The sequence below is a fragment of the Cervus elaphus genome, chromosome 23 (genome assembly GCF_910594005.1).
Source record: "Cervus elaphus chromosome 23, mCerEla1.1, whole genome shotgun sequence".
In the NCBI taxonomy this organism is placed as follows: domain Eukaryota; kingdom Metazoa; phylum Chordata; class Mammalia; order Artiodactyla; family Cervidae; genus Cervus; species Cervus elaphus.
This window is the reverse complement of record NC_057837.1, coordinates 23,020,888-23,044,665: the sequence shown is the minus strand read 5'-3', so window position 1 is coordinate 23,044,665 and position 23,778 is coordinate 23,020,888. Positions and strand designations below refer to the sequence as shown.

The following is a 23,778-nucleotide window of genomic DNA, read 5'->3' as shown; positions in this document are numbered from 1 at the left end:
GTCACCGCTTTCTTAGATGTTGTTTATATTAATAGCCACACTTTTTACTTGAAGTTATTTCCTGGGAGAGATTAGCTGAAAATAATTATATTCCCCTTTTTTTCCTCAACAAATCTGAAGTAGAATGTAGATTTTAGAATAAATTCAGGCCTTTCTTTATTGGACTTCATTCAGATATTGTGATCTTACGTTATATCACTTGAAACCGTTTTTGCCAATATGTTGGTAATTTAAAGAGTCACTTTTTAGCAATAGATTTAAACATAAATTTTGAAGGACAGGAATGATAACTTTTGATGAAATCATGTTATATATTTATTTGTGTTCAAAAATTGCTATATAAATATTGAAAAAGAATATTTAACATCAAACTTTGGGTCAGCTACTACATAATCATATTTTAATTACCAGATTCTTGTATACTATAAAGTTTGCCTGCCTTTAAGAGTTTAGTACCACTGATGTCCTTTGCTTTGAACATTGGTTATTCTGATCTGCTGTTATTTTTAATAATCTAAGTTGATCCTAAAAGTCAGGTTTTCTAGATAGTCCAATAAAATATATTTTGAATTTATAACCACTATTTTTCTACTGAAAAAAGAAGTTGCCTGTAATAAATGCTCTGCTTTATTTTTTTAAGCATATCTCCAAGGTATCAATTTAATAACTATCAAAGTAGCTACTGCAGTTGTTGCATTTAAATTGATTTACATGTCAAGACTGGCAGTTTAGCAGCTGCGCTATTATTCGTAGATCGGTCAATTTACTTGAGAAAAACCTACTACTGAGTTCTACTGACCTGCCTGACAATATAGGCCCTATTTCTATTCCTGTAATTAGGCCTGCGACTAACTCAGAATATTTTTAATTAAAATATTTTGGTCAATGTGTTGCACCAAATTAGGCCTTTCAGTGAAGATTTAATTCTGGAAATAGTGTGATTAGAATATTTAATGAGTTGTGTTCAACTAAGATTAACAAGTTGTGTGTTTTGAACATACAGTATTTGCATGAGACCATTTTGAGTTTTACAGTCATAAATGTTACTCCTTATTTTTAACGTTAAAAATATTTGCCTCCATAATGTCTGATGGGTAAATTTAAATTCAGTTGAAATTTTATTCTAAAGAAAGTTGATTTAAAATGAATTACTAGGAAATTTGTTATGTTCTTCCCTTTCAGCAAAGACAAAAATGTGAGGAAACTGCCACCTAAATGTTTACAAATAAACAGTTTTATTGAGAAATTGGTTGTTTCCACATCTCCTGCTAATTTGGTATTGTTTTTAATTCTTAAAAAGAACATGAGCAACATAAAATTAAAAGGTCCCCCTTTTAAATAGACTTTTTATGTCTTTAAGAAGCTTTGATAAAATTATAAATATTTCAACCTTGAACCCTCGTACTGAGATTCAAATAAAAGCACTAACTAGAAAATTTATCCTGAATGTGATTCAATTAATATATAATTCTTGGAAGCAAATAGAGCTCTTGTCTTGATTTTCTCCCATTGAGATCCTTCCTTTTGTCACTGACTTTCATGGTGGGGCCTCACTGCAGCCTGTGATGGAGAGGTGGACTATAAGGCTCCTTGAGTCTGGATGTCATTCCAGGAGTCATGTCGTTGGAGTGTTTAAAAACACAAGATCTGTATATCAGATCCTGGGTATATCACTGAGTGCCTTTTCGAAGATTGTGTATGATTGAATGCAATGTTTTGATTTACAGGCCATTGTAATGCAGATAGTCTGTATAAATGTTATATATTTTGGAGAAATTCTTTTCTCTTTCCTCTTTTTAAGTATTGATACAAATAACGTTGTTTGCTTTTATTTTTAAACTCCGTATGAAAAACTGTTCTATTTGCTCCTTTAGGTATGATGATATTCTGATCAATGGACTTCCAGATTGGCGACAGCCTGTATTCTACTACAGGCGGGTGAGAAAAATGAGCAATGCTGAGCTGGCATTACTTTTGTTCATTATTCTCACAGTGGGTCATTATGCTGTGGTTTGGTCAATCTACCTGGAAAAACAACTGGTAAGTACTGGTAATAAATCAAGTGACCTAGCCTCCTTAATTTTATATGGAATTTTAGACATTTATTTTTTCAACTGATAAAAATTTCAGCTTTCTTATATATATTCTTTATTCTAGTACTTTTGTACTCAACATTTAGTATTTGATGTTTCTATTTCAAGAACCCATGACATAAGAAGAAAATGTTTCCTTTTAAAAATGAGTCATTTTGAGTTTGTTAAAAAATTTTGTTAAGGTGTAAATATCAAGCTGAAAATTAGAAGGTAAAGCTATGTTTTCCTTATTGTCACCTTCTAGATATACATGTTTTTTATGCAAAATGATTTAGAATGATTATTTTAAAAGCTTTTAACTCAGTAAAATTTGAAATGAGTATAATTTTATAATTTCAGAGATAAATTGGTTAAAAAATTTTTACATTTTTGTTAGACTGATTCACTATTACATAGTTTGTTCTGCCTGCCGTGAGCTTTTATTTATATGCTAAAGAGAAACATATTTATCAGTATTCATGAATTAGCATCTGTTTACTCATTCTTTTTGAAGTGACATTATTAAAGTTGGATGAATGAGAAAAAGTAAGTTGAATGCCTTCTCTTCTTAGAAAACTTTGATTGCTATGGAGATACACATGACTGACAGTGCTGAACTTCATGTGTGTTTAAGGACTGGATACCATGACAACAGTTATTGTTAAAGATTGATGATTTTACTTAATCATGTTGGACCCTACATACATTTGCATAAATGTTCTTCTATAATGTTTACCCTTCACAGAAGACTCTTGATAACATTTGAAGAGTACATGTTAATGATAACCTGTAACCATAATTTTTTCCACATTAAGGATGAACTGCTCAGTAGAAAAAAGAGAGAAAAGAAGAAAAAGACAGGCAGCAAGACTGTGGATGTATCAAAACTTGGTGCTTCAGAAAAAAATGAAAGGTGGGAACATGAAAACATGTTTATAATTCGAAATTGTTTTAAAATACGTCTTTAATGTGATCCCACTTCATATGTATATCAATTTCAAATATACCAATATTTACATCTGTATTCAGTTTATAAAAGACAAATAATGTTCCATAGTTTTAAGAAACAAAATTCTGATCTTAAGCACAAGTTCCACAGGTTTTTCTCTTTGTAAAGTATTCCTATATATTTAAATAATTAAACCCCTGAATTCATGTTTAAAATTTTTCTACTGAACTTTAGAAGCAAAATATTACTAAAAGAATGTATCACTGTAGTGTTAACTCTGGAGTGACAGTATGTAGAGAGACAGTAATACGCAGTGCACTCAGAGAGATACCACCATTTCTCCTATTGATTCATAGGAAGAAATAAAGGGTTTAAATAGTTCACACAGCAGGGCAGGAACTGGATCAATGTGAGATGGAGATCAGAGACTATTCTGCTTGTCTTCTGTCCTGATGACATCAGTGAGTAATGCTTCAGTGAACTGCAAATGACATTAATTTTTATGTATTGGTTTGTTTATGCTACAGTCTTCATATCTGCTTGTCAGCACTTGGGGACACTGTGATGCTGTTTAGTCTTTTATAGCTGAAGTAATCATAAGGTCTAAGAATTCATTTTGCCAAACTGATGAAAAGTCCAGGTTAGAAAGAGGACTTTTGTGCCTTTATCTTTATATCTTGATTATTCAAGTCTCCTTCCCCAAAACCTTAGTCTACATTCTCTTACTTACTATACATAATTGCAGTTGTTGTACTAATATATTTATTGATGGAATATGTCAGATTAAGTGATAACTGTCATAAATATTTCATTGAGAAACTTTTTTTGTTGAAATAGCTGTTTAAAACAGAGTTCATGATTATTATAAAAATATTTTGTTTTTCAACTTTTTATACTTTGCTTTTAGATTACTGGTGAAACCGCAGTGGCATGATTTGCTTCCCTGCAAGCTGGGAATTTGGTTTTGCCTTACACTAAAAGCATTGCCTCATCTAATCCAGGTAAAAAAAAAAATACCTCTTTCATATGATACTAGTGCTTTGATTTTAATTATTCATGAAATAATTTATACCTGCTATCTGAAGGCTGAATATACAGTAGATGCTTCATAATGCTGATTGAATGAATAGTATTTTATAAGTATAAACCTAGTTTAGAATAGTTCTAAAATTTATTTAGGTATCTATTCCTTTAACTATCTCTTAATGTTGCTTTTAGAACACCTTAGAATTCCAAGACAATAAAAAAGGAAAAAGCAATACTATCTTTAGGACAGACATAAAAACAACAACAATTTAATCATTTAAGGCATATTCAGTAAAAACAGAACTCAGATACCTTGTCACCATTATTTTAAAAGCATTTAGGTAAATAGTATGGGTAAGTATTTGTATAATTAAGCAAAAGTATACATAGGTTACCATTTTGTTTGCAGCTTTTGTTAAAATTTAATTTTATTAAAAAAAATTTTTTTTTGTTTGCAGCTTTAAGAGGAGTGCAGACATTTTGTCTTATACTGTAATCGAAGTTTCTATTGCTAGTCAGTCTTGCTCAAATGATAGAAATTACACACCATATTTATATGGCAGTTTCTCCTTTTTTTATATTTAGCATAACAATACATTTCATTAGATTATCGTTTTGCTAATTTTAATTATTGCATCTGTTTAGAAAATTTCCAACACATAAACAGAATATTTGAAAGAATATATAATGGTTTGGTGTACAAATTTTGAAATTCTTTGAAGTTGTAGTTTTGGAGGAAATGTTTTCATTTCAGAAAACACAAAGAGTAAGAGTGAGAGATAATTTCTGTTTACTTACTTTTTTTCATACAGTGGCTGTTTTTCCTTATCGTTTAAGGAAGTGAGTGACTCCATCTTCTATATTTTATTCTTTTCCTCTAATGATGGAAATTATATTTGAAGGGAGAATTAACTAAAAGTTACTAGTGTTTCTTCCTAACTTTTGAGAAATTATTTACCAGCTCTTTGTCAAAATAGTTTATCTTAACAGTTATTGCATACAGAATCATTTGTTTACATTTAATAGAGACAATTGAAGTATTTTGGTAATTTAAAAGTTTTTTTAAAGTTGTTTAGCGTATTGTTTATTTGGATAAAAATCCACAATCCTTGTATGCTGTGTATGTAAGACTTAGTATGAGAGAGAAAATGTGTTTATCTTACTGGTATATTTGTGAGAGGATGTGACAGAAAAATATTTGAGGACATGATTTCTTACATTTTTAAGAGAGTGATTATTTTTTGCTAGCTTTAGAATCCGTGTAATAGGCAAATCAGAGTGCAGATCAATTTAATAGTCATGAGGCAGCATAAATAACACATAAAGTGTCAGTCTGAAACACTTTATTTTTTTTCTTCTCATTTATTTTAAAAAAAAACTTCTGTTGGAGTGTAGTTGCTTTATGACATTGTGTTAGTTTCTACGGTACAGCAGAGTAAACCAGCTGTATGTGTACATATACCGCGCCCCCTTTCCTTTGCTTTTCTTCCCGTTTAGGTCACCGCAGAGCACTGAGAAGAGTTCTCTGTGCTACACAGTCGGTTCTCTTTAGTTATCTGTTTTATACATAGTAGTGTATATATGTCAGTCTCCCAGTTTATCCCACTCACTTCTTTGTAGTTTTAATCTAAGTCATTTGAAACAAAGTTTATTTGGTAAAATCAACATATTTCTTGGTTAGCATGCAGAGCAATTTGCAAAAACAATCAATATATTAAAATGACTTAAATTTTACAAGTTATTGTTTTGCCTCGTTGCAAATTTGTAGAAAACTTGTAAAAGTAAGGAATTTTGTAAAAACATTTTAGCCTCTTCAGAAACCTTTTAAAACTGTTGAATCAATTGGAAGTTTAATGTCTTTCTCATGTTCACTACCAAAACAATATAGTTGATTCTGATCCAAATTGTAATAGTGAAAGTATTTCTGATCAATAAACATACAGCTTATACTTTCACAAACATCAGCAAAGCAATACTGAATAGTTGCTATTAGGATTAGATTTTGTCTGCTTTTTTTTTCTTGCAATCTTCTTTGACCTTTGTATTAATTTATCACTCATAAAATTGTGTAAAATGAATACATATGCCTTATCTACAACACTGAAGTTTTTTGTGACACTTGTATGAGATCTTCTTAAATAAATAAGGTACTTATGAAATTTATAGGAAGCCCTTTTTACTTGAAGCAGTCTGGATTGGTAACTAACACAGTGGCGATAAGAGTCCTACTAGAGCCCTCAGTATTTCAAAAAATGATACACATGACTTTCAGCATTTTCTTCACCACTCTTGTGGTACTGGGTCATTGTTTTGTTTTTAAGTAGGAATCCTTTTTCTTGCATATACCACCCCTATCTTGATTGAGAGGTTCGAAGACTTCCAGTGAATGGCCTTCATACTTGCAGAACCTGTACCCAAATTTTGTTGTCATATCAACAGCTCTTCATTTCTAACCTTTTTCTTCCCACTCTTCCTCTAAATATCCATTCTGTATTATAGTTCACATGCATGTCTGGTTGGTTATCCAGTAGGATTAGTTTAGCAGGTTCAATAAAAATTTAATAAACACAGTATCAGAACAAGGCACTTTAAAAGCCCTTACAGCCAGAGTCGTATCACATAAATTAAAATAATTGGGACACAATATGATATATAAGCTTCATATCTGTAGTATAAACAATGACTTCTATAGATGTTCTGAGAAGTAAGATTGTCTCTATTTAAGATAACCAAGGAAAATTTGAGCCAAGTCTTGAAAGATGAATAGACCATTTGACAGTGAAGTGCCCACACTGTGTACTAGTTGTGTACAAAAATAATTTCATAGATACAGTAACTCCCATATAATTACACATGTTGAGACTGAAAAAACCTTAGGAAAAATTGTACAACTGCTCTTTAAAAAAAAAAAAATACCACATATCCCATTACTGTCATCCAAGACTATATCCTAAGTCAGCAGACTCTGAATATAGCCATTTAGGAGATTAATAGATGAATCTGACAAATCTATTAAAGGACATTGAGACAGAAAAGTGTTTCTGTCACACAGGTCTGTCAAAGATATGTATACATTGTTAGGAACGGGAAAGTTAAAGTGCATAGTGGGCAGACAGTGCTCAAAATGGTTCTGTGATCAAGCAGGGTGGAGGTAAAAGTATTTCTTTGATAGCTCCCCTTGCATTTTGAGAAGGTCTTTATTACCTCCAGTACTGGTTTTATTCCTTTACTTTGCTCTGCAGAAGATATTGAAAAAAACTGTAAAATGTAGTGGATTAGAAGAATGAGACCAGTAACTGAAAATGATTATATTTGACACATATGAAATATCTGATGTTAAATTAGTATCAAACATTTCCTAGACTGGAAAATCTTGAAAGAAAAGAGATATGGATATTAGTATATTTAGCAAAATGTATATCCCCATATCATTCATGTATTCACATAGGCAGAAGTAAAAAGTCAAATGAGAAACCAAAGAAAAAGAATATGGAGGGTGTAAATTGACGTGTCCATAGAGATTGGAGAGAACATTACATTAAAGAGGAGTAAAATGCATGACTGTTTGCAGAGAAGCTTCGGAAACTTGAGAAGAATGTGGTTATACAGCACAAAAAGGCAGGTGGAGTAATCAACAGAAGACGTGCAATGTGAATTAGAATATAACAAGGAACTTGGTGTGTATCAGGAGAGGCATGGTGTGCTTTCAGGCTAGAATTTAATTTTAACATTAAAAGTATAGCCCTAGTGACACTCCGTATCTTCCCAGTCTGTGTTCTCACAGAACAGAAGGGAGTACACAATCTCTTGGAATCTGACTAAACCAGTCTTCTGTGTGGACTGTATTCAGCCTGTAACCCCAGGAAAATTTTCTAACCTCCAAAATGCCCTTAGATATTTTTTATTTGATCATATATATTCTGAAACATATTCATAGCAATGTGAGTAGAAAAAACTGATGAAATATAACCAGTGCTGTGTGCATATTTTCAGTTTAACTGCCTGTTTGTGTTGGAGCTTCATTTATTTAGGCCCATTAAAAATTTAGATTGCTAACACCACCAATTTCTCATACAAATCAGTAAGTACCAAATATCCCAAGTAATTACAAATTACCAGTCTAAATCATAGTTCATAGCTCTCTACCTTTTCTAAGGTGGAAAGGTCTTAAGTGTTCAGAATTTATTTGCTTGCTTGTTTGTTTGACGTTTCTGGAAATTCACCATTTAAATTGCTCTCTACCTGCTATGTTACATTTCTTAATAACATAATCTATAAAACATGCAACTCCCTTAGGAGTTCGTTGCCTAAAATTGTTCATTTTTCTCATCATTAAGTCCTGGTCCCCCATCTTTTCTCACTACAAAGTTGATCTTATATGAACACAGACTAGAAATTATTGTAGAAAATTCCCAGCATGCATATGTCCACCCCATCAGGATTTATGGGCTTCTGAGGAGCAGTGGCTGAGAAAACAGAAGAATCTTCTCTGTGGTGCTATGGCTTTTACCTTAAATTGAAAGTTGTCTGAGAGTAAAGGGAATACTGTACTTTATACAGCTGTTTATAAAGGGAGGCCTCCTCCCTCCCAAGAAGCTTCTTCCATGGAAACAGCTCTGGACAAGCCCAGGGGTTGCCCTCTCTACAGTCATGGCCCTTAATTCTAACCCCTTTGCTTCTGCTTGCTGGGACAGAAACCAAATAAACAAAACATTCACAGCTAATTAGCAGGAGGAAAAGCTTCTAAAAGACTAGGAGGCATTTGCAGCAAGCTTAGTTGCTGCCCTTCTGCTCAAAGTTAAACACAGATTTTCCAAGGGATAAGGAAGCTTACTTTTTTAGTATTCTCAGAACTTTTTGAAAAACGTTGCAGACAAGCACACTTTACATAGAGAATACATAAACCAGTGAAAAAGTTTGGGAAACTCATCTGAATTTTTATAAGGCTGAAACTACTGCTACAGAAGGACAAAGGGATACAGGAGAATTGGAACGACCTCACAACATAACAAAGATTCCATTCCTTCCACCCTCTGAAAGGAGGCCATAAGATGCAATTATTCAGAGGTCCAAAGACAGAATATAAAGTACAGTTATGTAAAAAGATTTTAAAACCACAAAATGTTAGGTAGGATGTTAGAGACACACAGTCTCAATGAGTCTATATATTATAGCTGAAAAAATACTTAAGACTCAGATTGGTGAGACAGCTTGCCCAAAGTGACACAATTAGTTCATGGTAGAAATGAATCTTAAAGCAGAGGAAAATAAATTTAAAATATAAGAAATATAAAAGCTCAGAAAGGCTAAGTTTTTTTCACTGCTGGATAGTGAGCTTGGTAACCAGTCTCATGGTCTGTGAGTAAACTATCTGATCTTACGTTCTCTGTACAGATATTGAGGCAGATTGTAATTTTTATAAAAGTTGTAGAGGATTCTTGCATTGAGTTGGGGCTGAATAGATGGCTTCTGTGGTCTCTTCTATCTCTTAGCGCAAATGGAAAAGTCACTTTGGGCCTTCTATCTCTTAGAATATACTGACTCAGGCACAGGAAAACAGAGCTTCTTGTTTTATGTTTTATTTTTATTACTCTTGTGAACTTAGTATTATTATAGTTCCGTACAAAGAAAAACAGACTTTTATTCAAAGTATGAAATTTAGAAGTTTTCTTATATTCTTCACTGTAATTTTATACCTTGTATGTAATTACATATTGCACGTAACTCTTGAGATTATGTGCATGCTAAGTCACTTCAGAGTTGGACATGACTCTCTGTGACCCCATGGACTCTAGCCTGCCAGGCTCCTCTGTCCATGGGATTCTCCAGGCAAGAATACTGGAGTGGGTTGCCAGTCCCTTCTCCAGGGGATCTTCCCGACCCAGGGATTGAACCTGGGTCTGCCACATTGCAGGCAAACTGTTTACTGTCTGAGCCACCAGGGAAGTAATTGTCTACATTGTACGTAATTACACATTACATGTAATTCTGAGATTACAGTATCAGTCAGCTGGAGAACAAAACTTAATAATAGAGCAGTTGAATTTGTGGGCAGATTTTCAAAACTGCACTTAAACGATATTCTCCTGTGTTGAAGGTTATATGTAAGCTTCAAACAAGAGATACGTGCTATCACACAGTCAAAGAGCAATGGAGTGTCCTCCATCCTTCTTGTACCTACCTCTCTTCAGAGTTCTTCCTGGAGGAGGAAATGGCAACCCACTCCAGTATCCTTGCCTGGAAAATCCCATGGACAGAGGAGCCTGGTGGGCTACAGTCCATGGAGTCGTGAAGAGTCACACACGACTGAGCATCTGAGCAGAGTTCTTCCATGTGGTACTGTTTCCCTGCTCGTACCACTCTAAATTTAACTCCCTTCTTTCTTAAGATTTTTTTTTTTGGATGGTTTAATATTTTAAAGTTTATATGGAGAAGTAAAAGTAAACTGAAACATGACAAGCAATGCCAGTTCAGCGTGGTATTTTTATCACTTAAATATGTTTCAATAATGTTAAAAAGAAAGGTTTGTAATAAGGGATATCTTTCATCTCATAGCTAACTAACCTTGGGAATACTATATCTTCACAGTTTAGCTAAATTATCATCATTATGGAGCCTTTCCTGATCAGGCCAACTGAAAATTTCTCATTGTATATTCTCTGTACTAACTCTATAGCACTTGCTATTTATATCAACCAGGATAGACTTTGGTAAGGTGCAGATCATCTTAAAATTCCAGTGACTGGAACTTTGTTTCCAGTGTCTTCCACTTACATAAGGAGACATGCTGCTCTAACTTGCCACTTAGGGACTCAGAATAATGATGTCTTCATCATCTTTTGGCTGAATGCATCTAGGGCCTGTGGCCTCCTTGCTCTCTATGGCAGGAGTGAGAACTGGAGGTTTACACAGCCTTTTTTGGTTATTTGGTTTGAAGTGACGCATATTTCTAACCATAGCCTGCCCAGAACTAGCCCCATAATCCCATGTAATCTCAAGAGAATAAGGAAATGTGGGGGAACAAGTAGAACGCTGGGTGAGCACTACTCTCTCTTTACATATTGGGTTGGCCGTAAAGGACTTTTGCTTTTTAAGTATTTTTCATTTTCACTGAGAACTTTATGAGCAGTGTGTTCCACTACCTTCTGCCATTTTTTCAGGCAACTTCATGATTCCATCTTCTCAAACTTATCTTTTTGAGCAAAAAGCTGTTCCAGGTACCTTTTTGAATCTTCCAGGGAATAGAAATTTTCTCCCTTAAGTGAATTTTTAAAGATCAAAATAAATGGAAATCTGAAGATACAATGTCTGGTGAATACAGCGGATGAATCAGAACTTCCTAGCTAAGCTGTAACAGTTTTTGCCTGATATTCAAAGAAACACGTGATCTTGTGGTATCCTGATGGAAGATTATGCATTTTCTGTTGACTGATTCCAGACACTTTTTGTCCAGTGCTGTCTTCAGTTGGTCTAACTGGGTGCAGTACTTGTTGGGATTAATCATTTGGTTTTCCGGAAGGAGCTCATAATAGAGGACTCCCTTCCAATCCCACCATATACACAATATTACTTTCTTTGGATGCAGACTGGAATTTGGTGTGGTTGGTGATGGTTACTACAGCCTCTTCTGTTCCAAATGATTGAATGGTATCCACTTTTCATTGCCCATCACAAGTTGTTTTAAAAGTGAAATGTCTTTGTTACGTTTCAGTAGAGAATCGTATGCAGAAATATAGTCAAGGTTTTCTTTGCTTAACTTGTGTGGCTTCCAAACATCAAATCCATTAACATAGCAAAGCTAGTACAAATTATTTTCAGCACTTGATTTGGATATTTTGGGTAGGTCGGCTGTGTCCTGCGTGATGCAGCATTAATGTTCTAAATGAATGTCTCGATGTGATCACTGTCAACTCCAACTGGTCCACCTGACCGTGGAGCATTGTCCTGTAAGAAATCTCCGGCATGAAACTTCACAAACCGTTTCTGACATATTCAATCAGTCACAGCACCTTCTCCATTCATTGTACAAATCTTTTTTTGTGTGTTTCAGTTGCATTTTTAACCTCTCTTGAAATAATAAACCCTAAAAAATGTTGCTTTTTTCCTTCTATCTTCAATACTAAAATGACTACACAAAAATTCACCAATTTGATGTTTTTTTTAATTAATGCGTAGTGATATGACGGCTGTCACAATACAATCTAACGATTGTTTCGAATAAAGTTAAAGACAACTAAGTGCTATTAGAGCTGTCTTATGGAAAAAAAAAACAAGACTGAACAGTCTTTTTGAGGGTGCAGGGAATGTTAAAGGACCGTAAGTTCTTAACCTGAACCTCTGTTGAAATTTAAAGTATATATGGGCATGGGAGGATGAGTAAGTCAGGTGTATGACATCTGTGCCCTTCAAAGACCCCAGGAGAAAGCTTTAATTTGGATAGGCATGACTGAAAAGAGATAATCCAGTTCTGTGGTTTAAGTGTTCATGCATTTCCATCTGAATTGTGGTAGACCAAGGATTGAGTTTATTCCTTCACTTCCTGCAGAAATAAAACCCTGTCAGCAGGGTCTATAATTTATCTGCTCTAGGAATCACAAAGTCTGGGAATGTTACCCTAGAGTTATCCTTGATATCTCTCCTTTTCTTATTCCATACCAGTCAGTCATCAAGCTCTTTCATTTCTTTCTTTACAAATTTCTCACATCTTTCAATCTAGTTCAGTTCAAAAACACTTATTAAGTGCCTGCTGGATTCTAGATACTGTGCTCTGAGTGTACAAGTTTCCTTGTCTCAAATTTCTCATTTTCTAGGAGAGAATACTGCAATACAAGCAACCATAGAGATAAGTTTAAATACAGAAGCAGTATACAGGAAACAATTAGTCTTCCAGGGAAGGTCAGAAGATTTGCACAAGAGGAGTGATGCTTGAATAGGGTTTTCAAGGATGAATAGGAGGTCTTGAGAAAAAAGGTAGGGGAGCAAAATACTCTAGTTAGAAGGCAAAGCATATAGAAAGCCATAGAAGCATAGCACAGTGCAGCCTTGCAGCTAGAAGCAGTGCTGTTACAGAATAGGTGAAGTTTGAGTCAAGAGGTGTTGGAAAATGTTCTGGTTTTGCTTTTTTCACTGTTAGGAGCTTCATATGCCTGGAACACCAACTTGTTTATTTCCATGTCTGTGATTATTGAAGGCCTAGTCTTTTTTTTTTTTTTGGTACTCTGCTAAAGTCTCACCTATCCTAAATGCCCCTCCTTGAGACTTTAGTCACTGTGTCTTGACACCGAAGTATTTGCATACAGTATGTGTTCTCAATCCTCAACTCTCAATGGAGTGACATCTTTCACTTGTATCTACGTGGTCATAGATGTTTCATAATCAGATTTGCGTATAGTGACTTTGAAAATCTTGGAGTTAAGGGACTAATATGAAAATACTGTTTGTACTTTGTCACAATAATATAACTTACTGTACTATCAAATAATTCAGTTCAGCAAGTATGTTTTTCTGATTTCTGTCCACACACAATATTGAGAAAATATGCAATAGAAGAAAACAGAAAGAGAATACCTCCCTTATGTTTCTGAGAGAAAAGGCTTTACTTAAACATATTTAATACACTCATAGAATTTCTGACTTTCATTAGTTCTCTAAGAGAGACAAATCATAGAGAACTGCTTATTTAATTTCTTCTGTTCATCATAAAATTTGAAAACATAAACACAGAGGAAAACTACTTATTAAATGAATATGCTGCTTTAAATTGAAGTTATGTGGAAAATACCATCAAAGGAAACTGACTTTTATGTTAATTTATTTGTAACTTCTTTTTTTAGGATGCTGGGCAGTTTTATGCTAAATATAAAGAAACAAGATTGAAGGAAAAGGAAGATGAATTGACAAGAGCTGAACTTGAAACACTTCAAAGTGAGTTTTAAACATTGTCTTACTATAGTAACTATATTATATAAAACTGATTATTTAAATTTGGATTTTTCCTTAAATTCAGTAGTGATTAAATTTTCTGTGCTTTCTTTGCTACTCTCTTTTGTATTTCTTCTAGGTCCTTGTTAAACATTTCTTGCATCTTCTCAATCCTTGTCTCCAGGGTATTTCTTTGCTACTCTCTAAATAGACTTACTTGCACTTAATGTACTACATGTGCAAAATAATATATTAGTAATTTTTTTTTTTTTTACAAATTTTATTTCATAGAGGTTCAACACCTCTTCTCCTTTGTCTCTTTGTCCTCTCCCTTATAGTAAAGTAATGTCGCTCAGTCACGTCTGACTCTTTGCAACCCTATGGACTGTAGCCTACCAGGCTTCTCCATCCATGGGATTTTCCAGGCAAGAGTACTGGAGTGGATTGCCACTTCCTTCTCCATATATTAGTAATTTCTGAACCACCCACAACTCAGTATCAGGAGGAGGGAAAAGTTATCATGGAGTCATATAGTTCCTTTCATCTGTATGTCTGTGTGCTTAGTAGCTCAGTCGTGTCTGACTATCTGCGACCCCGCGGACCACAGCCCACCAGGTTCCTCATTCATGGGATTCTCCAGGCAAGAATACTGGAGTGGGTAGCCGTTCCCTCCTCCAGGGGATCTTCCTGACCTAGGGACTGAACCTGGGTCTCCTGCATTGCAGGCATATTCTTCACCGTCTGAGCCACCAGGAAAGCCCCTTTAATCTGGGAGGCATGTAAAATCTAGAAAGTCCTTAAGCACTCCAGTGCTGCAGTTGTCATTAATATTTAGTGCTGATCACCAACTTGCTGTAAGCCTGAAAATGTCAATGATTTTTGTTTTGGAAGTCTTTGTTTAATTTGTATTATTGCTCTATTACATGAAAAACCTTGACTAAAGTATCAGTATGTTGATGACTTCCACCAAACACTAGAGACAGTTCTTGTTGATTTTAGGAAGAGTTGAACATACTGTTAAAGAAGGCATTTTCCCAGCCCTGGTCATTCTAATTTTCTATATCTACATCCTTCCCACACATTCTTCCTTTTATAATGTTTTATTTTTTTAACATGGTTTTATTTTTATCCAGAGCATTTAATACTATTTAACATTAATTTATAAATTAATTTTGTTTACCATCTGGTCCTCCCAATAGAAAGTAAGCTTCATCAGAGTAAGGATTTTATCTATTTTATTCAATGTTTTGACTATCTAAGGACATTAAGAATCCCTGGCACACAGTAGGTGCTTAATAGGTAATTGTTGATTGAATTCATGGAGGGGAAGTCTTCTTTTTTATTTTTAATTTCAATATGAATGTTCTTGGTTCAAACTTCATTCCCCTCCACCTACCTAGATTCCTAGAGAAGTGATATGGACTAATGTGGGCACAGAAAACTGTACAAACACTCCTAATATTTAATACTCACTTCACACCTACAAATGTATATAAATACACAGCATGTGAGATTTACAGAATAACTTGCATGCCTTAGCTATTCGTGCAGCCCACAGAAGTCATTTAGCCAAATGAAGCTGGAAAAGAGCAACTGTGTTATTAGTATTCCCATGCAGTTTACACTTTCAATATATAGAAAAATAGCTATGGCAATTACCCTTCATAAAGTGAAAGTCTAGCCTTCTGCCTTTACCTAAACACCAACCATAGTTTGAGAATAAAGGAGGATTATCTTGTCTCCAAAACCAGAGTCCATTACCACTACCTAAATGTGTGACTTCGAGGATTTTATTTTCGTTTCCTTATCTGTCAAAAAAACCATGTGGGACTAGATGATCCCAGTGTTAGTTTTCTATTATTGCTGTAACAAATGGCCACAGATTTTGTGGCTTAAATACAAATGCATTATCATACAGTTATGTGGGTTAGAAGTCAGACATGAGTCTCACTGGGTTAAAGTCAAGGTTATCAAGCAAGGCTGATTCCTTCTCCAGCGTCTCAAGGCCCCCACATTCCTTGGATCATGGCCCCCTTCCTCTTCCTTCAGAGCTAATAATGTTGCATCTCTGATTATTCTGTAGTCACATTTCTGCCTGATCATAATGGGGAAAAGTTCTCTACTTTTAAGGACTTGTGATTAGACTGGACCAACTTGGATAATTCAGGATAGTCTCTCCTATCTTAAGGTGCTCAAGTTTAATCCCATCTGCAAAAGTCTCTTTTGCCATGTAAGTAAAATATTTGCAGGTTCTGAGCATCAGAACACAGTCATTTTTAGGGGACCATTTTTACCTTCTACAACCTTTCGGTGTCTGGGTAGCTTTAGAACAGGGACTTTCTTTATCATCTTTGTGTCTGCAGCATTTAATATAGCATCCTGGCACATAGTAAATGTTTAATAAATGGATGAATGACTAAATAGATGAATTAATGTGTAACCATGAATATTAATGAGTGTTAATATTAACGATGCAGATAACACACTTATGGTTACCAAGGGAGAAGGGGGAAGAGTTAATTAGGAGACTAGGATTGACGTATACACAGTACTACGTATGAAATATAGATAACTAATAAGGACCTACTGTATGGCACAGGGAACTCTTCTCAACACTCCGTAATAGGAAAAAAGTCTATGAGAGTGGGTATATGTATATATGTATAACTGATTCACCTTGCTATACAGCAGAAGCCAACACAACCTTTTAAATCAACTATACTCCAATAAAAATTAAAAACAAAAAACAGAGTTTCAACAAATACAATATAATATTCAGGTAAACTGTATAACTGTTTAAAGCAGACTCTGTTTAAGAGGAGGACATTTAGGATGCTAGAGGATTACGTATTAAGATTGACTGATGTGTGTTTTGGAGAGTAAGGGTGGACAAATGATTATTACTGCTATATTAATATATCCAGAGATGCAAGCTGGATTTACAAAAGGTAGAGGAATCAGAGATCAAATTGCCAACATCCGTTGGATCATCAAAAAAGCAAGACAATTCCCCCCCAAAATTTACTTCTGCTTTATTTGATATGTCAAAGTCTTTGACTGTGTGGATCACCACAAACTGTGGAAAATTCTTAAAAGAGATGGGAATACCAGACCACCATACCTGTCTCCAGAGTTACCTGCATGCAGGACGAGGCAGCAGTTAAGAACCGGACATAGAACAATGGACTGGTTCAAAATTGGGAAAGGAGTACATCAAGGCTGTATATTGTCACCCTGCTTATTTAACTTATATGCAGAGTACATCATGCAAAATGCCGGGCTGGATGAAACACAAGCTGGAATTAAGATTGCCAGGAGAAATATCAGCAACCTCAGATATGTATATGATACCACTTTAACAGCAGAAAATGAAGAGGAACTAGAGAGCCTCTTAAGGAAAGAGGAGAATGAAAAAGCTGGCTTAAAACCCAACATTCCAAAAACTAAGATCATAGATAGCTTCTGGTCCCATCACTTCATGGCAAATAGATGGGGGAAAAGTGGAAACAGGGACAGTCTTTATTTTCTTGGGCTCCAAAATCACTGTGGATGGTGACTGCAACCACAAAATTAAAAGATGTTGCTCCTTGGAAGAAAAGCTATGACAAACCCAGAAAGCATATTAAAAAGCAGAGACGTCACTTTACCAGTAAAGGTCCTTATAGTCAAAGCTATGGTTTTTATAGTAGTCATGTGTGGTTGTGGGAGTTGGACTGTAAAGAAGACTGAGAGCTGAAGAATTGATGCTTTTGAACTGTGGTGATGGAGAAGACTCTTGAGAGTCCCTTGGACAGAAAGGAGATCAAACTAGTCAATCCTAAAGGAAATCAGTCCTGAATATTCATTGGAAGGGCTGATGCTGAAGCTGAAGCTCCAGTATATTGGCCACCTGATGCAAAGAGCTGACTCATTGGAAAAGATCCTGATGCTGGGAATCACTGAGGGCAAGAGGAGAAGGGGTGACAGAGGATGAGATGGTTGGATGGCATCCCTGATCCAATGGACATGTGTCTGAGCAAACTCCAGGAGATAGTGAAGGACAGGGAAACCTGTTGTGCTGCAGTCCGTGGGGTGGCAAAAGGTTGGACACTACTTAGTGACTGAATAACAAAACCAAAGATTGAAACAGAAGTTGGTATTATAGCAATTGTTGAAACAGTTTTAATCAAATAAATTAATGAATAAATGAAACTTTAAATGTAACTTTTATATAATTGTTATTTTTAAGTAAAATTGTTACATAAAATTTTTCTAAGCCTTTTAAGACTAGTCGAAAAGTGGAGGTGAAGGGAACCCACATTTATAGAAAGAGAAAAATGTCAAACTAAACCAAAATTCACCTGTGGAGGCAGTTTGAATACACTAATTTCATTGCTTTCATAGTCATGTTTTCATGACAGTTTTTCCAGAATTGTTCAAAGACTTTTGTTCTCCCTAAGAATTTGATAGCGGTTCTCATGCAGATTTAATAATGTTCTTTTAAAAATTTTTTAATTGAAGTAAAGTTGATTTACAGTGTTTCAGATATGCAGCAGAGTGATTCAGCTATATATATACTCTTTCAGATTCTTTTCCATTATAGGTTATTGGAAGGTATTTAATACAGTCCCTTGTGTCATATGATAGGTCATTGTTGGCTATCTACCTTATATGTAATGGTATATATATATATATATTCATATATATTCATCTCAAAGACCAAATTTATCCCTCTTCTTCTTCCCCTGTGGTTTGTTTTCTTTCTTAAGTTTGTTTTCTTTCTCTGTGAGTCTATTTCTGTTTTGTAAAAAAGTTCATTTGTATCATTTTTTCGATACCACATATAAGTTATATCATATGACGTTTGTTATAATAATTTGTTATTATTTAATTAAAATATTATGTAAAGAAACATAATTTAAAAATAGATGAATATCTGAAAACTCTCTGTATGCCAGCAAAAATGTGTAATAGTCTTCTGAAAAGTTTGAAAATTCCCCATGGCTGATTCATGTCAATGTATGGCAAAAACCACTACAATATTGTAAAGTAATTAGCCTCCAAATAAAATAAATAAATTAATTTTTTTAAAAGTTTGAAAATTCATTACCAGGTTATGGTTTCTTCAAACTGAAAATGATGAAACTAAATGCCAGAAAGCTTATTAAAAAAAATACTCATCCTAAAGCTCTGAGTAATAAGACTTTTGTTGCTCATGTTTTGGTAGCAGTTCAGTACTAAATTTAATAGAAAAGGTGAACTGAACTGTTCTTTAACTTTGTTAATGTTGATAACAAAGTTAAAGAACAGTCAGTTCAGTTCAGTTCAGTCACTCAGTCATGTCCAACTCTGCAAGCCCATGAATCGCAGCATTCCAGGCCTCCCTGTCCATCAACAACTCCCAGAGTCTACCCAAACCCATGTCCATCGAGTTGGTGATGCCATCCAGCCATCTCATCCTCTGTCGTCCCCTTCTCCTCCTGCCTCCAATCCTTCCCAGAATTAGGGTCTTTTCCAATGAGTCAGCTCTTCACATGAGGTGGCTAAAGTATTGGAGTTTCAGCTTCAACGTCAGTCCTTCCAACGAACACCCAGGACTGATCTTCTCTAGGATGGACTGGTTGGATCTTACAGCAGTCCAAGGGACTCTCAAAAGTTTTCGCCAACACCACAGTTCAAAAGCTTCAATTCTTTGGTGCTCAGCTTTCTTTATAGTCCAACTCTCACATCCATACATGACTACTGGAAAAACTTGACTAGACAGACCTTTGTGGACAAAGTAATGTCTCTGCTATTAAATATGCTATCTAGGTTGGTCATAACTTTCCTTCCAAGGAGTAAGCGTCTTTTAATTTCATGGCTGCAATCACCATCTGCAGTGATTTTGGAGCCCAGAAAAATAAAGTCTGACACTGTTTCCACTGTTTCCCCATCTATTTGCCATGAAGTGATGGGACCAGATGCCATGATCTTAGTTTTCTGAATGTTGAACTTGAAGCCAACTTTTTCACACTCCTCCTTCATGTTCAACAAGAGGCTTTTTAGTTCCTCTTCACTCTCTGCCATAAGGGTGGTGTCATCTGCATATCTGAGGTTATTGATATTTCTCCCGGCAATCTTGATTCCAGCTTGTGCTTCTTCCAGCCCAGCGTTTCTCATGATGTACTCTGCATATAAGTTAAATAAGCAGAGTGACAATATATAGCCTTGATGTATTCCTTTTCCTATTTGGAACCAGTCTGTTTTTCCATGTCCAGTTCTAACTGTTACTTTCTGACCTGCATACAGGTTTCTCAAGAGACAGGTCAGATGGTCTGGTATTCCCATCTTTTTTCAGAATTTTCCACAGTTTATTGTGATCCACACAGTCAAAGGCTTTGGCATAATCAATAAAGCAGAAATAGATATTTTTTCTGGAACACTCTTGCTTTTTCAATGATCCAGCGGATGTTGGCAATTTGATCTTTGGTTCCTCTGACTTTTCTAAAACCATCTTGAACATCTGGGAGTTCACAGTTCACGTATTGCTGAAGCCTGGCTTGGAGAATTTTGAGCATTACTTTGCTAGAGTGTGAGATGAGTGCAATTGTGTGGTAGTTTGAGCATTCTTTGGGATTGCCTTTCTTTGGGATTGGAATGAAAACTGACCTTTTCCGGTCCTGTGGCCACTGCTGAGTTTTCCAAATTTGCTGGCATATTGAGTGCAGCATTTTCACAGCATCATCTTTCAGGATTTGAAATGGCTCAACTGGAATTCCATCACCTCCACTAGCTTTGTTTGTAGTGATGCTTTCTAAGGCCCAGTTGACCTCACATTCCAGGATGTCTGGCTCTAGGTGAGTGATCACACCATCGTGATTATCTGGGTCGTGAAGATCTTTTTTGTATAGTTCTTCTGTGTATTCTTGCCACCTCTTCTTAATATCTTCTGCTTCCGTTAGGTCCATACCATTCTGTCCTTTATTGAGCCCATCTTTGCATGAAATGTTCCCTTGGTATCTCTAATTTTCTTGAAGAGATCTCTAGTATTTCCCATTCTGTTGTTTTCCTCTATTTCTTTGCATTGATTGCTGAGGAAGGCTTTTTTTTATCTCTCCTTGCTATTCTTTGGAACTCTGCATTCAGATGGGAATATCTTTCCTTTTTTCCTTTGCTTTTCACTTCTCTTCTTTTCACAGCTATTTGTAAGGCCTCCTCAGACAGCCATTTTGCTTTTTTGCATTTCTTTTCCATGGGGATGGTCTTAATCCCTGTCTCGTGTACAATGTCACGAACCTCCGTCCATAGTTCACTCTGTCTATCAGATCCAGTCCCTTAAATCTATTTCTCACTTCCACTGTATAATCACAAGGGATTTGATTTAGGTCATACCTGAATGGTCTAGTGGTTTTCCCTACTTTCTTCAATTTAAGTCTGAATTTGGCAATGATCTGAGCCACAGTCAGCTCCCGGTCTTGTTTTTGCTGACTGTATAGAGCTACTCCGTCTTTGCCTGCAAAGAATATAATCAGTCTTATTTCAGTGTTGACCGTCTGGTGATGTCCATGTGTAGTCTTCTCTTGTGTTGTTGGAAGAGGGTGTTTGCTATGACCAGTGCATTCTCTTGGCAAAACTCTATTAGCCTTTTCCCTGCTTCATTCTGTACTCCAAGGCCAAATTTGCCTGTTACTCCAGGTGTTTCCTGACTACCTACTTTTGCATTCCAGTCCCCTATAATGAAAAGGACATCTTTTTTGGGTGTTAGTTCTAAAAGGTCTTGTAGGTCTTCGTAGAACTGTTCAACTTCGGCTTCAGTGTTACTGGTTGGGGCATAGGCTTGGATTACCACGATATTGAATGGTTTGCCTTGGAAATGAACAGAGATCATTCTGTCATTTTTGAGATTGCATCCAAGTACTGCATTTTGGACTCTTTTGTTGACCATGATGGCTACTCAACTTCTTCTAAGGGATTCCTGCCCCCAGTAGTAGATATAATGGTCATCTGAGTTAAATTCACCCATTCCAGTCCATCATAATTCGCTGATTACTAGAATGTCGACGTTCACTCTTGCCTTCTCCTGTTTGACCACTTCAAATTTGCCTTGATTCATGGACCTAACATTTCAGGTTCCTATGCAATATTGCTCTTTTTTTTTTTTTTTGCAATATTGCTCTTTACAGCATCGGACCTTGCTTCTATCACCAGTCACATCCACAGCTGGGTATTGTTTTTGCTTTGGCTCCATCCCTTCATTCTCTCTCGGGTTATTTCTCCACTGATCTCCAGTAGCATATTGGGCACCTACCGATTTGGGGAGTTCATTTTTCAGTGTCCTATCTTTTTGCCTCTTCATAGTGTTCATGGGGTTCTCAAGGCAAGAATACTGAAGTAGTTTGCCATTCCCTTAAAGAACAGACATATTGCTGTTAATAATGTCAAAAACTGTCATGTATTTTTAAACGTAGTCTCTCATGGTTACATGCAAAGAATCTTTTAATTAATTTTGTTAACTTCATTACAGTGTTCTACATTGTATACTTTAGAACTAATACATAAAGCCTCAAATCCCCCAGTGTGCATTTCATTTGCCCCCATCCTTCTTAATTTTAAAGACCATCACTGGAATACTGAGTTCATAATAACATTTCCATCTGCTTAATTGAGTAAATGCATCTCATGCAGATTAGCAATAGCTATTTTATGCTGCCTGTTTTTCATGACCTAATTGCTAATCTGCCCTCAAGTCTTCTGCTTTACTGCTGAGACTGTGCAGTGTCCTCTGAGGGGCTACACCAGAGTTACACTGAGCGGGGTGTGGTAGTCTTACTAAAATGGTGTTTTAGAGGGGGAAGTCTGAAAAGGGTAATGTCTTAAAAATAAATATGTATCTTTCTTTTAGGAAGAAATGTGATCTATTTGAAATTTTTGAGCATTTTCTTTACTACAAATTTTTAATCAACTTTATGTTTTCGCTGTAAATAAATTGAATATGTATTGATATAAGGTTTTGTTCAGTGTTAACATTTTATACATTATGAATTTTAATCTAAGTCAGCAGATGTGAGTTCTGAGTACTATAATGAAAACCCATATTGTGAATGGAAAAAAAATGAGTAATTCTATAAAGAAATTAATTGAAAGGTTAAAATTTAGACAAAGAGGGGATCAATGGTAGAAGGAAAACTCAATATTTCCCTTTTTTTTCCCTCTGTACTTATATGAGTTAAGAACAAAAGCTAAATCAAGTAATCATAATCCTTCTTTTTTAAGAAGCAGTTTTTTTTTAATCTGAAGAAACAATTGTTCCAGACATTATGTTTCTCTTCTGGCTTTGTGGTCCCCACCCCATCCCCTAGTGATGGGCTCAAGTAGGGGTGCCAAGGGGACAGTGAGAACATGGTAGACAGACTTCGCCTCTTGAGGCAGGACGGAAAACAGTCACCTTCCTTAAGGTAACGGAAGACAGATTTCTATAGAAAACTCAGGCTCATGAGGAAAGGAGATGCTAGTGCTGATTTTTAAGTTGATTCCGGGACTGGTGGAGAGAGGACAAAGGAGATAGGGCAGATGTAATCCCAACGGGTTAGAACATTTTTCCTTTGATGATATAGGATGCTTCTGGATGGGAGAGTCCTCTCTGAGATAACTTATGAAAAGGTAATATAACAAGTCACTAACTCCAGTACATTTGGAAACATGACCAAATAAAAACTCTGTACCTTATATAATATTCTGTTGTGTGTGTATACCATATTTTGTTTATTTATTCATTTGTCATTAAACACTTGGGTTTCTTCCAATTTTTAGCTATTGTGACTAATTCTGCTGTGAACTTGGGTGAACAAACAT

The 23,778-nt window shown here is 35.5% G+C and overlaps 1 protein-coding gene across 1 annotated transcript in view; it reads left to right on the top strand.

The window, feature by feature from the left end:
* The window catches only part of DNAJC1 (DnaJ heat shock protein family (Hsp40) member C1), a 191,057-nt gene that overhangs the window by 71,414 nt on the left and 95,865 nt on the right, over positions 1-23,778 (top strand). The window contains exons 4-7 of the mRNA XM_043884619.1: positions 1,875-2,040; positions 2,888-2,985; positions 3,929-4,022; positions 13,881-13,971. Coding sequence (XP_043740554.1) covers positions 1,875-2,040; positions 2,888-2,985; positions 3,929-4,022; positions 13,881-13,971 — 449 coding nt within the window. The remainder of the gene's footprint in view (positions 1-1,874; positions 2,041-2,887; positions 2,986-3,928; positions 4,023-13,880; positions 13,972-23,778) is intronic.